The 14238-nt window shown below is 37.7% G+C and overlaps 1 protein-coding gene across 2 annotated transcripts in view; it reads right to left on the bottom strand.

Annotated features, from left to right (window-relative positions):
- Positions 1 to 14238, bottom strand: part of tmem131 (transmembrane protein 131) — a 54017-nt gene that overhangs the window by 23956 nt on the left and 15823 nt on the right. Inside the window, exons 2-4 of one of the 2 annotated variants that reach the window (XM_017479838.2) lie at positions 12640 to 12701; positions 7731 to 7771; positions 1506 to 1574 (exon numbers count right to left, since the gene is read on the bottom strand). In XM_017479838.2, the coding sequence (XP_017335327.1) occupies positions 1506 to 1574; positions 7731 to 7771; positions 12640 to 12701 (172 nt within the window). Of the gene's footprint in view, positions 1 to 1505; positions 1577 to 7730; positions 7772 to 12639; positions 12702 to 14238 lie in introns of those variants that run through there. The other variant, XM_017479839.2, reaches the window with a different exon arrangement.

Consider the following 14238-nt stretch of genomic DNA (forward strand, 5'->3'; position numbering starts at 1 on the left):
TTCAGTCAAACATTTTTTGACATCAGTTTTAAGAAAACAAAAAAATGCTTTTATTCATCTCTAACCTTGTGTATGGTATCTGACTGAAGAGATCTGCTAGGTTATGCTTTGATCAGGTTGTTGAATAGCTACATGTCATCACCTAACAGGTTCAGTTTGTAATCGGTCTAAATACCCGCTCTCGTGTTGGTAAATTTGACCAACAGAACAAAACTCATTCATTTAAATCAGTGATTATCTGATGTAAAGCGATGATCCTTCGAGTGAAGAGCCAAGATGTGGCTCCTGCTCATTCAATGACTGAGGTTTACCTCAGGAGATGAGACTAAAGAGACCGATAGGGATGATGCTTATCGACAAATAGAACAGGTCACAAATTTTGTGAATTCTTTACATCTTAAGCTTTAAGTCATATCTCTTATGTTACGTAACGAGCGTATTATGCTGTTCAGGAGCATGTACAGTTTTAGCATAAGTGGCATATTCTTTGTTACGCAAGTGGAGCGGGCGGGGCTTCAGTGTTTTCATTCACACACGGCTTCCACATGTAAAGTTAGTGGAAAAGTAAGTTTGAATGATCACTATACTACCGGTCAAAAGTTTGGAGACTGAAATTTTTCTCATGATCTTAAAAACCTTTTGATCTGGAGCTGTATGATTAAATGTTTGAAATCGGTGTTGTAATCAAAAATATAATTGTGCCAACAAATTAAATTTACCGGTGAGTTTATGACAGTATGCAGACAATCTGTATTTGTTTCTGTTTATCTTATTTATTTCAGAAACTACCTCAGACACATTTGTGTAGTGTATACATAGTTGAATCCTTCACAGACAGACAGACAGACAGATACTCCAAGACCTATCTGATAACTCCAACTCCCTTAGCAGAGTTAATATCTTTAATCCCCAGCTCTCAACAGGGCAATCCCAGACAAGAAATGTATAGAGATGGGTGTGGTGTTTGTCTGCAAAAGCATGTCAGCACAGGATAATACTAAATACGGTTAGGATGAGATAATATATACATGACGTAAGTGCAATCGAGGACTCCCATTACGTAACGTTTATAATGAAAGTATAATGAATTTTATTAAACATGGAATGACTGCTGGATGTGAGGGAGTGACTGATTAACCTGTCAGTCTGTAAGCTATGAATAAAGGCATGTATATGGACAGTTTTCATGGCTGTATTTATTCGGTTTCAATTTTTTAAATATCAATTGAATGCAAATTAAAGTATATGAATAAATAACAACATTTGCTTTTAGACAGTCAGTATGTTTGTGTCTTTTTCAGTGGACCCAGAGTTCTCTGAATTATTATTTTTTTCACTTCTCTCTATTGTGGGAAAGCTAGAACGCCTGGCTGAAATACAAAACCTGTAGTTGTACGAATTTCATAGAACAGAAAATGTCAAAATTTCACTATGTGTAGGGTTTTCCCAGGTCACTACACGTGTGTGCGCTTGCGCATGCTTAAGACAGAATGTGTGCTACTTACTGTTCATGGAAGTCCAGCATTGGAGGCTCAAAGTGTATAGGCCTGCTGTTCCCCCTGTGCGAGGATGAACTGCAGAGAATGGAAACACAGCGTGTTAGACGCCAAGAACAAAACAACCAGACAAACACAGGAGCACACATGGGTCAGACTGTGTAAGTCTGATATAGATACACATAAGCTCATTCAATTTGTGCTATATACTGGATCATGGTGTGAGGAAACCTTAATCTCTGAAGACAAAAAAAAAAAAAAAAAAAACAACTTAATATAAACCAGCCCAATTCTACACAAGCTTACCATCTTACATTACTGACTTAACAACATTCACAAAATGATCGTTTTATAAAACATTCCTCATGCTTAATGACTTCAAACACATTCCAACAACTAATGAACAATAGTTAAAAATGCTCATTGAAACTGTAAAAGCATTCGTTTCATATGTTAAAAATGTTCAACCCACCACACCTGCACCACTTTTTCAACACTGCTGCTGCTGTGTTTAGCAGGAAGGGCTGAAACGATGCAAAGGAGGATTCACTCATGTGATACCCACGTCCCCGAATACTGTTCATGTATGCCTACTTCCTATCCGAGTCATCATCTAATCGTGCTAGAAAACCAGCCCTATTCAACAGGTCGGCCACAGGGCAAAGTGATCGGATTTACAAGGTTTCAAACAGACTTCAAGACTGCTGCCAGTTAATACTGTTTATAATAGGGTATTCATGGCCTATACAACATACAACTGTCTCCAGCAGCAAACAGTAGCATGCAGTAGTGCCACTTATATTTTAACCATCATTATTAACACTTAATTATACATATAATCTTGCAAGTCAATGTTACTGATCAGAGCATGTTTTGTTTTTATTGTGGGAGGAAAACGACACAAACACAGGAAGAACATCTGAAACATATGAATACAGTGAGCCAAGTTTAGGATCAAACCTTGTGACATACTGGAGCTGTGACATACTGAACATGTATTCCGCTGATTAAAAAACAATACGAACAAACAAAGGCCAATGCAAATCGGGAGCAAAGTAACTGCACACTGAGGTAATGCAAAGATGACGCTGTTGTATCGAACAAGCCTGATGGCCAGTCATGGTTATCGTGATCAAGAGGAAACGATTGAAATAAGTTATGACTGTCTCGGGAAACTGTTCTGGGAATCCAGTCCTTGCTTTACATTTATTGCATATTGCAATTCTTAAAATACAGCCCTTTGAAAACCTGTCTAACCTTCTATGTGGGCTGAAGAAACATGTGATGCATTCAAATGGAAGGGGGGGGGGGGGGGGGGGGTATAATAAAACCCTGTTATTTCATATTTGGGACGATTACTAGTTCCCTGGAACTATTTCATAACATTCATGAAAAAGAAGAAAAAAAAAGAAGAAGAAAAAAAAGATACTTTCTGAACACTGACAGGGACAGAACAACCTGCTCCAACATACACAGAGCAGGACAACAGATAAGCGTTCGACTCTGCTTTATCTTTTCAGTAGTGCACAAGCTTCAGCATTTCTGCACATCACCCTTATTCTGTACTACAGGGTGTCCCAAAAGTGTCCAAACATAGGGCAAATGAACTTTTTTTTTTTTTTTTTTTTTTTTTTTTTTTTTTAGCAAAATGTCTTCCAAAATGATTCTTACTTTTATATTATAGTTTATATTACGACTTTAGGAATGCCTTTGACAAAAGAAGAACGTAGTGAAATCATTCTCATGGCTGAATCAGGAAGCTGCGTTAAGGTTGCGATGGACTTTAACAGGAAACATGGCAAGCATGTCACACTCGACACTGTTTCCAAACTTATTAATGAATTCAAAAAAGACTGGAAGTGTTGAGGACCAACCGAGACGTGGACGTTCACGAACATCCACTGACAAAGGCACAACCGACATGACATGGTGCTGGCAAACATGGTGCTGTCCCCTGTGTATGGAGACTTTTGGGACACCCTGTGTATACTACAAGGTAGCACATACATGAGTAATTTACCCAATTAATACTTAAATATTGCCATTACACACACACACACACACACACACACACACACACACACACACACACACACACACACACACACACACACACACACACACACACACACACACAACCAGTGAAAAGATGAGATACTCATTCTTTTTTATTTTCCCACATTTTAGAATAATAATAAACTCATCAAATCTCTGGAGTAACACAAATGGAACTATGGGAATTATGTTGTGATAAAAAAAATAAAAATCCAACATAAATCAAAAAAACTGAATATTTTAGCATCTTCAAAGTAGACCCTCTTTTTGCCTAGAATTTCCAGAAATGTATTCTTCTCATTTTCTCAACCGATTTCTTGAGGATTCCCCCTGAGATGCTTTTTAAACAGTATTAAAGGAGTTCCTACGCTGGACACTTATCGGATGCTTTTCAGAATATTTCGCTCAGAGTCATCCATTTAAAAAAGTTTAATAAAATGCTAGTTTTCTAATGAAAAAAATGAATATGTTTGTACAATTATATTTTTGCCTACAACACCGATTTCAAACATTTAATCATACACCTTCAGATATATGTATTTTTATGTACACACACACACACACACACACACACACACACACACACACACACACACACTTTTAGATCACATTCATTCTTCCCTAATTGAGCACATAAATGGGGAACAACATTTTCCATATTTCATTCTAAATACCGTACATCTATAAAGTGGCGCAAAATCAGTAGAATATTCTGGAAACTCCAATCACAGAGTGAATAAACTGCAATTACACATTCATCTCAGGTCTAGACTAGATGGTATCATGGGGATATCAGTGATTTAGACTATTCACCAAAAAAAATCCTTTACATGAACATAAGTATTTTCTTTCCAGATATCTTTCGGTGTAAGAAGAAAGTGTGATAAGCCTTAGACCATGTTGGAGAGAGTGAGATATCCAGAGATACAGAGACACACTGTGTGCTGAGTTAGTCTCGTCAACAGCACAATGCTTGGAAGAGGACATCATGCTGCTTTAAATGTGTACACTTACATCAGCGTGTGAGGCAATGGAGCACAAACACATAAATACCGGCTGCAATAAAAGTTCCACTATCAGTACAGGTTGAGAACACATCCACGAAAAGAAAATAAAAATTAACAAACCCCAGAACACTGTACTGGCCTGAGGAACCACTACAAATAGCATCAATCTTATGAGCTACTCTTGAGCTCATAAATAGCAGAAAGAAAAAACATTTATTTAGAGCATTCGATATTTTAAATTGAAACTATCATCAGACATCACCTTATGCGATGCTTATGATGTGTAAACATGTGAAAAGTTCTCTTTGTTTCACACCCAAGTGCAGCACGTGTATTGCAGCCGTGCTGAGGGCGTGCGCTTCTCTACTAACAGGAAAGAGAACAAAACCGCAGGACACACTCTTCACCAATGAGGAGTAGCCAACACAAATGTGTATAGTAAGGCAGGTCAGGCAAAGGACTGAGCTGGAGCGTTCTGACTGGTTGAATATTGAATAGGCTGACTGAAACCTGAAAGTCGTTCTACTGGATTGAGGAATCCGGAGCGAATCTGAGAAGGGAGCGGCCTCTTATTTATTTAAAAAAAAAAAAAAAAAAAAAAAGGACAGAGATACCACAGAGCTGCCAATGTTGCAAACATCAACTCATTTTTTTTTTTTTTTTACACAACAATAACCCTACATATAATCATGTGTCAGTGGAAGGGTCAGCTCAATGTTAACAGCATAACTGATTAAACATGTAGAACCTCAGTTCCAAAATGCTAATAAAACAAAGAGGAGTGGCTTGTAAATGTACTTTGACTTGTATTTAAACAAAAAAAACATATAAAGACAAGGTATTTGATGTTTTACCTAATCAACTGCATAGTTTTTTGAAGATAAATGTTTATTTTGAAATTGAAGCATGCAACACGTTCCAAAAAAGTTGGGATGGGGCAATTTAGGACTAATAGTGATGTGACAGGTTGAAATAAAAAGGTGATGTGAAACAGGTGAGGTAATCGTCTAATCATAGTATATAAGGAGACTCCAAAAAAGTCCTAGCCCTTCAAGAGCAAGGATGGGTCGAGGCTCGCCAATCTACCAACAGATACTTCAGCAAATAACTGCAAAAATACACTTTGAGAACAACATTCCCCAAAGACAAATCGGTAGGATTTTGGCATTTCACCTTCTACAGTGCACAATATAATTAAAAGATTCAAAGAATCAGGTGTGTAAAGGGCAAGGCCGAAAACCACTTCTGAGTGTGCGTGATCTCCGATCCCTCAGGCGTCACTGTCTTAAAAACCGGCATGAGTCTGTAACGGATATCCTGACATGAGCTCGGGAATATTTTGGTAAACCTTTGTTAATCAACACCATTCGCCGCTGCATCCACAGATGCAAATTAAGGCTTTACTATGCAAAGCAGAAACCATACATCAACACTGTCCAGAAGCACCGCCGACTTCTCTGGGCTCGGTCTCATCTGAGATGGACAGTAGCACAGTGGAATTGTGTTTGGTGGTCTGAAGAATCAACATTTCAAATAGTTTTTGGACAAAACAGCCATTGTGTTCTCCGGGCCAAAGAGGAAAAGGACCATCCAAGCTGTTATCAGCATCGGGTCCAAAAGCCAGCATCCGTTATGGTATGGGGGTGTGTCAGTGCCCATGGCATGGGTAACTTGCACATCTGTGAGGGCACTATTAATGCAGAAAGATATGTACACATTCTGGAGCATATGCTGCCATCCAGAGAACAACGCCAGACCACATTCCGTCAGTCATAACAAGCGCATGGTTGCGTAAGCAGAGTGCGGGTGCTAGCATGGCCTGCCTGCAGTCCTGACCTGTCTGAGAATGTGTGGTGCATTATGAAGCTCAAAATATGGTAACGAAGGCCCCGTACAGTTGAGCAGCTGAAGAAATGCATAATGGATGAATGGGGGAAAATTCCGTTGGCTAAACTTAACCAACTGGTGTCTTCAGTGTCCAAACACTTAAGTGTTATTAAAACAAAAAAGGTGATGTTACACAGTGGTAAACAGTCGACTGTCCCAACTTTATTGGAGTGTGTCGCATTCATCAGATTTGAAATGCGTGTATAGTTTCAAAAAAAATTCAATTCACAAAGTAAATCATCAAATAATGTGTTTCCAATATAGTACAGGAGGAATTGAATTATCAAATACCTTGCATTTATTTATTGTGCAGTCTGGAGTATGTGTATATAATGTTTCGAAGAAGAAGCAGCATGATCATGATAATCTGTCTAATGTGGTGAAAGAATTTAACTGTTGATCTCTTGACTTTTGCAGATCTGAGCATCGGTATACAAGAAAATATTAAATAGCGACACAGCACATTTAATCCTCAGGCTTCTGCTGGGTAGCACACAGACTAACCGACCGTGATGCTGTCGAGACACATCGCATAAGATTTAATAATCGGTGAGCAACTAACAATGTGGATTATAAATATGTCTAATGGCATGCGATTTTAACGTTATCTAGCTACCCAATTTGCTTTTTCCGCACCAGTGTGCACCAATTAACAGCAGGAAAACAGCAAGGCAAAAGTTTGCTATGGCCGCAACCTTATTAAAGGATGCAATACTTCACACTTGTTTTCTGTTTGCTCACAACAGGTCGAGGGTCATGAATTCGAGGGTAAATTTCACCTAGAGAAACAAGCAAATGAGCCTTTAACGTCCTGCGTCCTTTCCCCTTCAGTGAATTGGCTTTTGCACTAGCAGAATTCTGTCCATTTGTCTGATCGCTAATTCAGCAGAGATAGTGTCATTCCGCAGGTGCCTAACGTTAATAACCATAAACGCAATGACTACACCAGATGCTGGCACCTCTGGATAATTTAGTTGCATTTGTGGTAGAAGTGAACAATGCATAACCATACATGGATATTCAATTTACTTATTTTAAATGCTTCAAGCAAACTGATTTTTCGGGGGATTTTTTTCCCCGTCTCATCCAAGATGATTTGGCAATGATGTGATGTAGAATATGATCATCTATGAGCTTATCTACGAGTAAGTAAATCATCAACACTTATTAGCCATGAGGTCCAAAGATGAATGGAACAATAAAAATATAGGGTATTAAAAAATGACTGACAGACACACACACACACACACACACACACACACACACACACACACACACACCTTACCTTTTTTGATGATATGAGCTCAGGTCAAGGTCAGATTCTGCCTGTAAAGAATAAACATGAAAGAAAGTTAGATATATATATTTATATATATATATTTATTTCTACCCAAAAGTTGGGGGTAAGCCTTTTGGTTCATTTAATTAGGTTATTTTCTCAGTCTTGGGTAGTTTTGTGTAACCCTACCGTTGGGTTAACAGTTGAAATCAACGCACACTGCCCCCCCCTCCCCTCCCCTCCCCCCCTTTATTTTTTTCCACAAGGTTAATGTGACAAAAAAGAGGATGGGGTTTACGTTGTAATGCTTTCCACGATCTCTGTAATGTTGGTTGACTTAATTAGGTTGTGCAAAAAAAGTATGGTGATGTGCTAAAGGCTGGAAAATAAATATTCGCAAGTTAGCTAGATTTTCCTGGTGAGTATACAGTGCCATTTTGTTCATTAGGAGAGTGGAGGTCACGTTTCCAAAATTACACAATTTGGGATACGGTAACGCAATTTCTCAGTTAAAGCCCAAAGGCATTTGTCCATATTTTGTAGCCAACAACTAACCAACACTCTTTTTGCTCTTTTACAGCTTATCAAATGGAAGGGAGTGGGACTCCTGTCTTCCCAGATGACAGGGAGATTTATAAAAAGATGCATCAACTCCAATTCTTACATTGGTCAAATGTTTTAATGATTTAACGAAATGTCATGTGAATTCCATGAAATTGTTAGTTTTTTTTGTGAGCATTTTAGTAGAATTTTAGCATACAAACAAATTGCATTTTAGGATAATTGTAGGGTTAAAAAGTATAAACACCACACCTGTGTTATTTGTTTAACATATCTTTGTGTTTCTGTGGAAAAGTACCAGCACACTGTATTAAAAGCAACACAAAATGTGTTGTCCTTAACTAGACACGCAGCTGTGTTAAAAATTAACACGACTGAGTGAAGTTTCGTATCAATATATTTAACCTTAAAATCATTACTGTAGACCAGAAAAAGCAAAAATTTTTGTGATAACAGTCCAGTCCACAGGACATTAAAGGCACCGCTGTCTTCGTTAGCTTTGGCTTACTTGTTAGTAACGCACACTGGATTGTAAGTTGGTTATTCAGTTTTCTGGATGTTTTAAACGTCTCCTTTGACCATAATCTGAGTTTTTTGTCTTAACCCTCCTATTATGTTGAGTGAAAAAAAGTTGCATCCATTATGTTATGGGTCAAAATGACTCCCACAGAAAAGAACAGCTTAAAACAGTAAACTTTTATTACGGCTTGTCCGAGACATACTGGTGTGGAAATGGATCAAAGTGACCCATAACATAATAGGAGGATTAAATATATGACTTATTTCAGTCATTTAGTTCAAAGTCTATATATAAACACCACTTTTTTTGTCCAGCTATAGACCTATCTCAAATCTCCCCTTCATCTCCAACATCTTAGAAAAGGTTGTAGCACAGCAGCTATGCCCATACTTGCATAGGAACAACATTCATGAAATGCATCAGTCAGGATATAGACCTCATCATAGCACAGAGACCGCGTTAGTTAAAGTAGTAAATGACCTACTACTGGCCTCTGATCAGGGTTGTGTCTCGTTGCTTGTGTTACTTGACCTTAGTGCAGCTTTTGATACTATAGATCATACCATTCTCCTTGATAAACTAGAAAAATGTTGTTGGCTTTAAGTGAACTGGATGTTCCAGTAGGAGCATAAACAAACTCCAGTTAGTCCAGAATCTAGCTGCTAGAGTCCTAACTAGAAGCAGAACATATGACCATATCACCCCGATCTTATCATCAACACTGCATTGGCTCCCAGTGAAATCTCACATTGATTATAAATTACTATTATTAACCTATAAAGCTCTAAATGGTCTCACGCCGCAGTATCTAAGCGACCTTTTGGTTTTCTATGATCCGCCACGCCTACGTAGATCAAAAGATGCAGGCTATTTGACGGTACATCGAATAGCGAAGCTACAGCAGGGGGAACAGCTTTCTCTTATAGAGCCCCACAGTTATGGAACAGTCTTCCTATTAGTGTTCGGGACTCAGACACAGTCTCAGCGTTTAAGTCTAGGCTTAAAACGTATTTGTTTACTCAAGCCTACCCTGACTAGACTTTCTGTTATGCTAAGCACAGGCCTAAGAATCTTTTCTCTCCCTCTCTCCTTCTGTCGAGCCACACACTATTTTATGGAGATACTAGAGATCCTGATCCTTTCTGCTCTCCGGACCTGCCTGATCCGTCTCAGATGTCCTACCTCTGGATGGAGCTCTCATCTACTCCAATTCCAGATTGCTGGGACTACGGCTGCTTCTAAGGCCAAACAGACTTCATATAAATCCATAATGATCTTTTTCACACTATCTGTTGTTACCCAGATGAGGATGGGTTCCCTTCTGAGTCGGGTTCCTCTCAAGGTTTCTTCCGCTTAACATCTTAGGGAATTTTTCCTCACCACCGTCACCACTGGCTTGCTCAGTTGGGATAAATTCGCACCTTTAATATCGATACACTGTGTTGATATTTCTGTAAAGCTGCTTTGAGACAATGTCTATTGTAAAAAGCACTATACAAATGAAATTGAATTGAATTTTAGCAGCTCTAGTAATACATTTCTGAATACCTTCTTCTGTATAAATAAATGAGACACCATGTTGAAATTTGTTTATAATGTGGTATAGTTGACATTTTCAAAAGGTTAAAAATAACCCTGAAAATATTAACCCATTTACGAAATAAAATTAACCCAACATTTTGTAAAAATGAAACCATCCTTGAGGTTGGAAAACAGCCCATTTGCTGGGTTAACATTAACAACCCAACTGGATGGGTTAGTTTAACCCAAAATGTGTTAGGTTAAAAAATAACCCAATTTGGGTAGTTTTTAACCCAGTGTTTTTAAAAAAAAAAAAAAAAAATAAAAAAAAAAAAAAAAAAAAGAGAGTGTACTGACTCACACTATTTATTTCTTGGAAGTACATTTGCTCTTATCAAAATGGTTCTCTGAAACATTCAAGGACAAGTTATGCAGAAACCCACAGCATTAAGATTACCTAGCTAAAGAGGAACACAGACACACACAAAAAAGGGGAAGACACTGCCGAAAAAAGGACACAGAGTAACGTTTCCTAGCCTTGTATAACACATCAGTCTGACACACAAGGGGCCTGTTGTGGGTAAGTAATTACTGATGAGTGATCATAAACTGATCTGTTAATGAATAGAATTAAGCATGGTAGAACTGAGTGAATGTTATTTTTGTCAACAGCTCATTACTGCTCATTGAGACAAAAACAGAGAGGGCGAAGCAAATGTTTTTAGATTCAAATTCATCCATTTCATCTTATTCATCATAACGCTCTACTTGCTCGGAGCTTTCTGAATGTGGTCCAATACGGATACCCTTAAAGGTTTGACCTTCCCAGACTCACCCTTGCTAGTTTGCTAGATCAGCCAAGAAAGCAGAAAAGTGTCGTTCTGCTGGAGCCTCTCCCTCGTCATTGTAGCAAGATGGCAATAATCATAAATGCAATGACTAAACCGGATGTTGGCACCTCTGGATAATAGATACTTTAGTTTGCATTTGTGGTAGAGGTGAACAATGCATAAATCATGAACATTTGAGTGGATATTTAAATTACTTATTCTAAACACTTTGAGCAAACTGATTTTTCAGGGGAAATTTTTCCATCTCATCTCAGATGATTTGGTAGTGACGTTATGTAGAATATATGCTTATCTATGAGAAAGTAAATCATCAACACTTATTAGACATGAGGTCAAAGATGAATGGAATAATAAAAATATAGGGCATTGAAAACACACACACAAACACACACACACTTAAGAACTGCTCCTGTAATCCTCAAGTCTGTCCTGTGCTCATCCCATGACTCTTATTCACAATATTCTAATATTGAACATCCTATTGACTTTCCTCTTCTACAGCTATACACATACATTTGCAGCGTTTGGCAGACATGACTTATATTCAGAGTTTACATTTATCTCATTTATACAACTGAGCAGTTGAAGGTTATGGGCCTTGCTCAAGGGCCCAGGAGTGGCAGCTGGTGGTGCTCAGTTTTGACCTCACGACTTTAAACATCTTAAGCAATGAGCTACTGCCCTCACAAATACCATAAGGATTTATAGTTGTACTATTCAAAGTCACGGTGACGATAAACATGAGCCCTGAACTCCGCTGTTGTTCCGCCTGCCTCCCGAGTCTTCCTCGGCACACAACCACACCGGGGTTCGACAATACTATATTTTACACTTCTGGGCAAAAATAAATAAATAAATAAATAAATAACCAAAATGGCAAAATATTAAGCTTTTAAATGGTCTTAACAACAAATCAATGGCCAGGGAAGTAGCAAGAATTAAACAAATACGTGAAGTAACTTCATATGGGGTAGCTTTTCATTTTGATTTCTTTAAATGTTTAAGTCTTGTTGGTAAACTTGGACAGCTTTTTATTATTTTATTTTTATTAATAATTTAATTTGATTTTACCTTGGCGTGCAAGAAGACTATAGAAGTGAATTTCCCTGTCACGACCATAAAAAGCTTAATATTTTGCCATTTTGGGCTGGCCCTTTGTTTTTGTTTTTCTTTCACCTGGGAGTGTAGTTTAGGTGAGCACGCATTTACATCGGATTATGAAACTGCATTTTCATTTGCAATTATGTAAATTGTACAAGACTGAAAGTGAGATCGTGCAAGTGTGTGCGTTCCAAAAAAATGTATCAAAATTAGCTAAATTTGCTCACTCTCAAAAGACTTTTCTGGAATTTCTTTTCCGTATTTGCTGCAATGTCTTTCTAGCTCAACAAATAGGAAGCTGCAGAGTCGAGTGAAACAGAAGTGAACCTTCGAAGTAAAAGTGAATAATCCTAAGGCTTACCTGCAGGAAAGCTCCATCACCAAAATGTAGTACCTCCAGGATTTTGTTTGACTGGATGAAAGCTGCAGACAGACAAAGAGCAAATTCTCATGAGGTTTAGGTATCAGCACACAATGAAAAGTGCAATAAGAGTGTTAAGTGTCTGTCTCTGAAAGCATGAAACTAGTACACTATTATCTAAAAGGACTACACAATTTTTTTTTTTTAATGCAGAAAGCAAAGACCATTAGAGCTCTCCTGACATTCTTCACCCTTTGATTATCATTCTGTCTAATTAATCACCCAAGACATCTAGATTGCACAGATCAGATCAGTGTGGGTTCATCATGACAGAAAATCATCTTCAGCTTTAAACACTTTGTTGAATTACTACATTTTTTAAAATCTATATATATATATAAAAAAAATTGCACGGTGGCAGACAATGAAAAAGAAGATCAAATGAGTTCATGTCTCAGTTTTCTCATAGTTAAAACCAGACAAAAGACAGTCACACCATCACAGAACCCACGATCAGATAGCGACTTAACAGAAAGTCTGTCGTCTTAACAGGTGCTTCACCCAGTTTGTCTCCAGAATGTAAAATCCAGCACTAATGATGCACATTAGCATCATTAATTCCGGATTGTGAGGATATTTTTTCCTCATTCGCGATATCAAAGGCTTTTTTTCTTTATTTCAATTCTGGATTGTAGCACGGTTTAAAATGTATTTTTTGTTGTGATCTTGAACACATCACATTAGACTGACTCTTTTATCTACAGCAGAACACTGAACAGTATTTTGGTCCGTACAGGATTTTTGTGCGATTGTTGAGGCCAAAAACGCTCGACTGCTGTTGCCTTTTTCAAAATTTGTGATGCAACTTAGGAGTTTGTGCTACACAAAAAAAACCAAAAAAAAAACCCCCTACTTTAATTGGCAAAATTGCAATTGCACAAAATGGTAGATTTAGAAAAGGTCTGAAATTTAGAAAAACTGCAAGCTCTAAGTTCATTTCTACCACCACAAAAATTGCGAAATCCTGGAAGGACTGGTAGGGCTGAGCGATGTATTTATGTAATAGCGATATTGTGATAAATGATTACACGATACACTTTTCTGGGATATCTTTGGTATGATGTATTTTTCATGTTTTTAATAATTACTAATTAAATGGTACAGAATAGATAACATTGATCTGACATAATTTTTCAAAAAAAATGTAATCATCTTAGTCTTTATAGGCATTAAATCGTTAAACTCAGTTTAATAGGGGTTTTTTGTTTATATTACTACTGTTTTGCAGACAGTTTGTTATCTAAATTATATATCGCAATCCACATTGCATAGTGTAGAAATGTCCTCGGGTATCGTGATATTTTTTCGTCATATTGCCCAACTCGTTTGTACAACTTCACGATGGTCAGTTTGATGAGCTGTTGATTACGCAGATGGAGGACAGTTTATCTAGTTTGTTCTGTCTTTTACTGATGCAGTAACATGACTGACTCTTTCATCATCAATTCACCAATTTCAAAAAAAAAAAAAAGGCACAAATTTCCATTAAAAAAAAACAAACAAACAAACAAAAGAAAAGGAAATCCACCAACCAGCTTC

This window comes from Ictalurus punctatus, chromosome 11 (assembly GCF_001660625.3).
Source record: "Ictalurus punctatus breed USDA103 chromosome 11, Coco_2.0, whole genome shotgun sequence".
Taxonomy (NCBI): Eukaryota; Metazoa; Chordata; class Actinopteri; order Siluriformes; family Ictaluridae; genus Ictalurus; species Ictalurus punctatus.